This window comes from Gavialis gangeticus, unplaced genomic scaffold (genome assembly GCF_001723915.1).
Source record: "Gavialis gangeticus isolate Ggan-Ray unplaced genomic scaffold, GavGan_comp1, whole genome shotgun sequence".
NCBI lineage: Eukaryota > Metazoa > Chordata > Crocodylia > Gavialidae > Gavialis > Gavialis gangeticus.
This window is the reverse complement of record NW_017729012.1, coordinates 10,039,762-10,045,751: the sequence shown is the minus strand read 5'-3', so window position 1 is coordinate 10,045,751 and position 5,990 is coordinate 10,039,762. Positions and strand designations below refer to the sequence as shown.

Sequence of the window (5,990 nt, the reverse complement as noted above, 5' to 3'; positions counted from 1 at the left end):
GACACAGGCAGAGCCACGCATGGGAAGCCTCGTGGCGCTTCTCGTGACATCGTCTGCCGTGCGGCCCCGTGCCGCCATGCACCTGCTCCCCCAGGGGGGACTGGGCAGAAGCCCAGTTTGAAGGGCACAGCCTGGCTGTCCCACAGGCAGCACCTCTCTGGGACCTGCACTTCCAGGCACAAGCATCTGGGACGTGCTGGGGGGGTTGGAGCCTCGAGCACGGGCATGGGGGGGCCCTGGACCTGCTGGGCCGAGGCGAGCCGTGGCAGGCACCCCCTCCTGACGGCTGTGCGTTCCCCCGCAGCGCTGCTGTACAAGCCCATTGACCGTGTGATGCGGAGCACCCTGGTCCTGCATGTGAGTGTGGCACCTGGCTCGCCTGGGGCGCGGGTTGGTGCCAGGGCTGCTTCCTGCTGGGGACAGCAGGCAGCTTGGCACTTTCCCAGGGAGGGGCCTCTGCTTCCCTGCTGCACACGGGCTGGGGTCTCCCCAGGGCCCATGCTGGGGGCAGGGGGTGCCTTGCTGGCCCTAGCCCCTCAGCGCCACCCGTCCCTTTCCCAGGACCTGCTCAAGCACACGCCGGCCGACCACCCCGACTACCCGCTGCTCCAGGATGCCCTCCGCATCTCCCAGAACTTCCTGTCCAGCATCAATGAGGACATCGACCCCCGACGGACGGCCGTCACTACCCCCAAAGGCGAGGTAGGGGGCTGGGAGCTGGCTCCACAGCTGGGGCCCTTTTGTCAGCAGAGGCAGCAATGGGGGACCCGGGGATGGGAGCGGGGGAAGATTGGGGCAATAGGCCCAGACTCGGGGCTCATGCTGGGGCCCAGCACCTGGTTTGCAGCTTGCAATTGTTGCCCAGCTTGCGGGTCTGGAAGCCGCCTTCAGTGGGGGTCAGGGAAGGGCCTGGGCCCAGGGGGGTCCGTGAGGGGGACTGACACCCCTGCTGACTCCGGCTCCGGCTTGTATCCTCAGGCCCGGCAGCTGGTCAAGGACGGCTTCCTGGTGGAGGTGTCAGAGGGCTCGCGAAAGCTGCGCCACGTCTTCCTCTTCACCGACGTGCTGCTCTGTGCCAAGCTGAAGAAGACGGGTGTGGGGTGAGGGCCGCACGGGTTGGGGCAGGGGCGGGGACACGCAGACCCTGTTTCCGGCTGCTTGGTGTCCTGGGAGGGCCCGGTGTTGGCTGGGGTCTCCCCGGCTGAAGCCTGCCTGTCGGCCGCAGAAAGCACCAGCAGTACGATTGCAAGTGGTACGTGCCGCTGGCCGACCTGGTCTTCCCAGCGCCCGAGGAGACGGAGCCGTGCGCACAGGTGCACCCCATCCCCGACCACGAGCTGGAGGACATGAAGATGAAGATCTCAGCCATCAAGAGCGAGGTGCAGAAGGAGGTGAGCGCCCGCTGGGCTGGGCCGGGGCCGCTCGGAGCCCTGGTGCCTGCAGCCCGCGCAGAGCTGGGGGTCGGTGCGGGATGCCCGGGCTGACTTGGCCCCGGCACTCCCTGGTCCCTCCCTGCAGAAGGCCGGCAAGGGGCAGAGCCGGGCCATCGAGCGCCTCAAAAAGAAGATGTTCGAGAACGAGTTCTGGCTGCTCCTTAACTCGCCCACCATCCCCTTCCGCATCCACAACCGCAACGGCAAGGTAGGGCCGGCGCCCGCTTGGGTTTTGGGGGGCTCCATCCCTGCCCGGTCAACACTTCTCCCTCCCGCCCTGACGCTGCCCGTCTCTTCCAGAGCTACCTGTTCTTGCTCTCCTCCGACTATGAGCGGTCAGAGTGGCGGGAGGCCATCCAGAAGCTGCAGAAGAAGGGTGAGGCACTGGAGGCATTGATCCTGTCCTCCCAGGGTGTCTGCAGGGGCTGCCTGTGAGGCTCACGTTTCTTCCCCTGGAGGCTGTGGCTGCTTGCAAGAGCCCGTGCCCGTGGGACATGTGGCCTGGTGCTGACCCGCACCCTCCTGTCCCCTGCAGACCTCCAGGCCTTCGTGCTGAGCTCGGTGGAGCTGCAGGTGCTCACAGGGTCCTGCTTCAAGCTGCGCACGGTGCACAACATCCCAGTCACCAGCAATAAGGATGGTGAGGACCTCCTTCTGTCCTCTCCTGGCTGAAGGCTGGGGGTGGGGGGAAGCCCTGTGTCCTGGGTAAGTGCCTCTTGGAGCTCCTCACTCGTCCCCAGCTTGGGCCCCGTGTGCCATGGGCAATGGCCCATGGCTGTCTCCGGCAGGGCCACGTGTGGCCTGCCTTTCACGTGCCGTGGCCTCGAGGCTCCATGGCCCTTGCTTGACGCTAGGTGGAGCTGCAAGAGCAGGGCTGGCCCTGGGAGAGTGGGATGGGAAGGATTTAAGCGGAGGTTTTGTGGGGTGGTATGCATGGGCTGTATCCTGGTCGAGCGTGGAGAGCTTGCTATGGCCCGCAGTATGGTGGGTGATGGTGCTGCCCCATGCAGCAGATGCTGGCAGACCCAGGAGCTGGATGCATTCAGTTGCTGCCCCTGGGGAAGGGAGGGTGTGCTGGTGCCAGGCGCCATAAGCCAGCGCCCTAGCTGCTTCTGGGGCCAGGACTGCGGCCTAATGAGCCTAATGAGCGCCTGTGCTTCTCCATGCTGCAGATGACGAGTCCCCAGGGCTCTATGGCTTCCTGCACGTCATCGTCCACTCGGCCACGGGCTTCAAACAGTCTGCCAGTAAGTGCCCGCCTCGCCCTGCCCCTGCCACCCAGCTGGAGCTCCCCTCGCTGGACACGGAGCGGGGTCAGGCTCTGGCACGGAGGCCCTGCTGTGCCTACCCAGGCTGCTCCCCCCAGGCTCTCCATGCCTCACGGGTGTGGAGATGGGCCCAAGGAGCCCTGCCCCGCAGGTGCCTGCAGTGCAACAGGTGCTCTGCCAGGGCTCCTGTCTCTGCCCTTCCCACGTGGCCCCGCTGGGGGTGTCCCAGGGGCTTCGGGGTGCAGCAAGGATCACCTCGATCGTCCGTGCGAGCCCTGCTGTCTCCTCCCCCAGACCTGTACTGCACGCTGGAGGTGGACTCCTTCGGGTACTTTGTCAGCAAAGCCAAGACCAGGGTTTTTCGGGACACGGCCGAGCCTCAGTGGAACGAGGTGAGTGAGAGGCGCCGGGACGCCAGGAAGGGGCCTTGGGCACAGGCAGGAGCTTGCAATCCTGCCGGCCAGCCCCAGGCTCCCATCCTGGCTCTGCCGAGGCCCCCGGGTCCTGAGCCCTGGACTCTCCTGCAGAGTGCTGCAGCCACCGTTCTTCCTGCTTGGGGCTCCCCATGCACCCAGCTTCGCCACGGCCCCTTGTTTCTGCCCCGGCTGGGCAGGTCCTGGATTTCTTGTGAACAGAGCCCCCTTCCCTGGCACCGGCCAGCCCAAGCCCTGCTCCCAGCAGCAGAAAAGCTAGTGCTGTTGCTGGCCACCTCGCTGCCCTGCCCTCCCTATCCAGCCTCGGTGCCCAGCTCTGCCGTCCCATAACTCAGCCCTGCTTCCTCCCTTCCTGCTGGCCAGGAGTTCGAGATCGAGCTGGAGGGCTCCCAGTCGCTGCGGATCCTCTGCTACGAGAAGTGCTACGACAAGACCAAGGTCAACAAGGACAACAACGAGATCGTGGACAAGATCATGGGCAAGGGGCAGATCCAGGTAAGGCCGTGCGGGGCGCGGTCCCAGTCCGGGGCCGCCGCAGAGCCGGTCTGTACCCGGGACACCATGGCCCTTATCCCTGCCTGCACCGCCTCCGCCTGGGACATCCTGCCGCGGGCTTTCTGTCTGGCGCTCGCCGGATCTGCCGGGCTCCAGCGCCAAAGCCATCTGCGTGCTGGCGGCCTGCCCGCCTGCCTGCCAGGCATCCCCCACCCAGCGCGGGCCACGCTGCCAGGATGGGGAGCTCTTCTGGCTGCGGATCCGGCTGACACACGGGCAGGGAGGTGCCTGGATCGGGGTGGGAAGGGGGAGCTGTCCGGCACGTTGCCCGCCCTTGGCCCGGTGGGCTCCCAGCGCCAAGCCCCGGGATGGGAGGGTGCCGGCTTGCTCCGGCCTGTGATGCTTGTTGCTTTTCGCTTGGACAAGCTTCCCTGCAACCCCGTGCTTTGCCCCAGGCGAGGAGCACGTCCCACCTTTGCTTCCACCACGTGCTGCAGTCGGTCCTGAGCAGCACGGCCTTCATTCATCCCTGCCGCTGTTATAGCAACCGGTTGCTAGGGCAACAGCTCGGTCTGCTCGATTGGCTGAGGAGGATGCAGGAGGGAGGACGGAGCGGTGTGATGGGCGGGGGTAGCGAGCTCCTGGCTGCCCCGGCCTTGGGGCTAGGGCAGGAGGCTGGAGCTCCGGGCACAACCAGCAGCAGGGCAGGGGCCATCCAGGCGGGGGGTCCAGTGCCGGCTCCGTGGCCTGCGCCTTGATGCTGGGCCAGGCACACGTGCACATGGCCGTGAGCTCGGCATCCCCAGAGCCAGCCGCCGTGCGAGGAGCTGCCAGGCTGGGGATGATCCCTGAGCCAGAGGTGCTTTGTGTGCCCATCTGGGTGGGGTAGGGCAGGCGTTGCCAGGTGCAGGGTCTCGGCCCTGCCCCAGGACGAGCTGGGTCCCATTGCTGAGATGGACTGGGCCAGGCATGTTGAGGGATGGCTTTCGCTGGGCCGAGGCCTGGGCAACTCCCGCCACTGAAGGAGCAGCTGGCCGAAAGGGAGCTCCTGGTCCTGCAGCCAGGCAGAGGCTGCCCCAGGCCCCAGCAGCAAATTGGAAAGCCTGTGGCCTTCGCCCCACAACCCCACAGGGCAGGGCACCTTCCTGCTGCCCATCCCGGGGCTCAGAGCTGGGCGGTCCCAGCCTGGACAGAGCAGGTCCGTCCCTGCCCGCTCCATGGGAAAATGCACGTGCTGTCCGGCCCCTGGGGAGCTGGGGATGCGGAAATGCAGCAGCCGGGACAGCGGGGGTGAGCGCGGAGCCAGACCCCACCCGCTCGGGGCCGGGCGGAGGGCCGTGCGGTCCTGCCCCGGGCAAGCGGGGAGGCTGGGGTGGCAGGAGCAGGGCACAGGCCCCGGCTGCCCTTGGAGAGCCGCAGGGCGCTGGCCAGAGTGAGGAGACTGCAGCATCTGGAGGGCAAGGGAAGGTCCCGGCTCAGAAATAGCCTTGTGTCAACAAACGTGTCAGCTAACGGGTCTGGGGACATGGGAGCTGGGACAGGGACAGGTCCACGGGCCGTCCCGGGAGGGGGTGGTGGGTCTGGGCTGCCTGGGGAGCCGCATCAGCAGCAGCCGGAGCCAGTGTCCCAGGGGCAGCAGTGGGGTCCCCGCGGGCTGTGCAGCATGTGTCAGCCGGGGGCCCGCAGAGTCACGCGTGTCCCCCAGAGCAGCGCCAGGGCGGCAGCCCGTGCGCAGTGCATGCAGGCCGCAGCATCCAGCCTCAGGAGGTTGGGCTGGGCACAAGGGGGCACTTGCTGGACTCCCCAGGCCCCCACGCTCCCCTTGCCGGGCTGCAGACAAGAGCCCTTTGTGCTGGGGGCTGTGGCTGGTTGCACGTAGCTCTTGGAGGAACCGAGCCCGGGCCAGCGGCTCCTGGACTCGGCAGCCGCAGGTGCGTGGGGCTGGGGGCAGGGGATCCTCCCAGGCAAGGATCCTGGCAGCCCCAGTTGTGCGCAGAGCCAGACCGGTCGTGGCCCGTGGAGCCTGCGCCCCCGGGACTCCCCGAGTGTGACCCAGCAGACGCGGGGACTTGGAGCCCCCCGTGCCCCGGCCGCACCCCTCCCCCAGGCACCGTAGCTCAGCCGCCCGGGCCTGTGCGGAGCCCCCGAGGCAGGAAGCCGGCAATGGGAAGCAGATGTCGGCTCTGGGACTGACTGTGCTCCCCGCGGCCCCATCGGGAACTCGCGACGTGCGAAGGCGGCGCCTCGGCCGCCTCTTCCCTGGCGCCCGGCAGAGCCCCCAGGGCTGCTCCTCTGCAGGGCTTCGCTCGCCCGCGGGCAGGACCCCCGGCAGGGTCCTGCCCCCCGCTCTGGGAGGGGGC

The 5,990-nt window shown here is 67.8% G+C and overlaps 1 protein-coding gene across 2 annotated transcripts in view; it reads left to right on the top strand.

The window, feature by feature from the left end:
- Nucleotides 1–5,990, top strand: part of ABR (active BCR-related) — a 45,798-nt gene that overhangs the window by 29,878 nt on the left and 9,930 nt on the right. For both annotated transcript variants that reach the window (XM_019511221.1, XM_019511222.1), the window contains 10 exons: nucleotides 305–357; nucleotides 562–702; nucleotides 979–1,100; nucleotides 1,226–1,391; nucleotides 1,519–1,641; nucleotides 1,734–1,809; nucleotides 1,969–2,073; nucleotides 2,606–2,680; nucleotides 2,996–3,093; nucleotides 3,499–3,630. In XM_019511221.1, coding sequence (XP_019366766.1) covers nucleotides 305–357; nucleotides 562–702; nucleotides 979–1,100; nucleotides 1,226–1,391; nucleotides 1,519–1,641; nucleotides 1,734–1,809; nucleotides 1,969–2,073; nucleotides 2,606–2,680; nucleotides 2,996–3,093; nucleotides 3,499–3,630 — 1,091 coding nt within the window. The remainder of the gene's footprint in view (nucleotides 1–304; nucleotides 358–561; nucleotides 703–978; nucleotides 1,101–1,225; nucleotides 1,392–1,518; nucleotides 1,642–1,733; nucleotides 1,810–1,968; nucleotides 2,074–2,605; nucleotides 2,681–2,995; nucleotides 3,094–3,498; nucleotides 3,631–5,990) is intronic.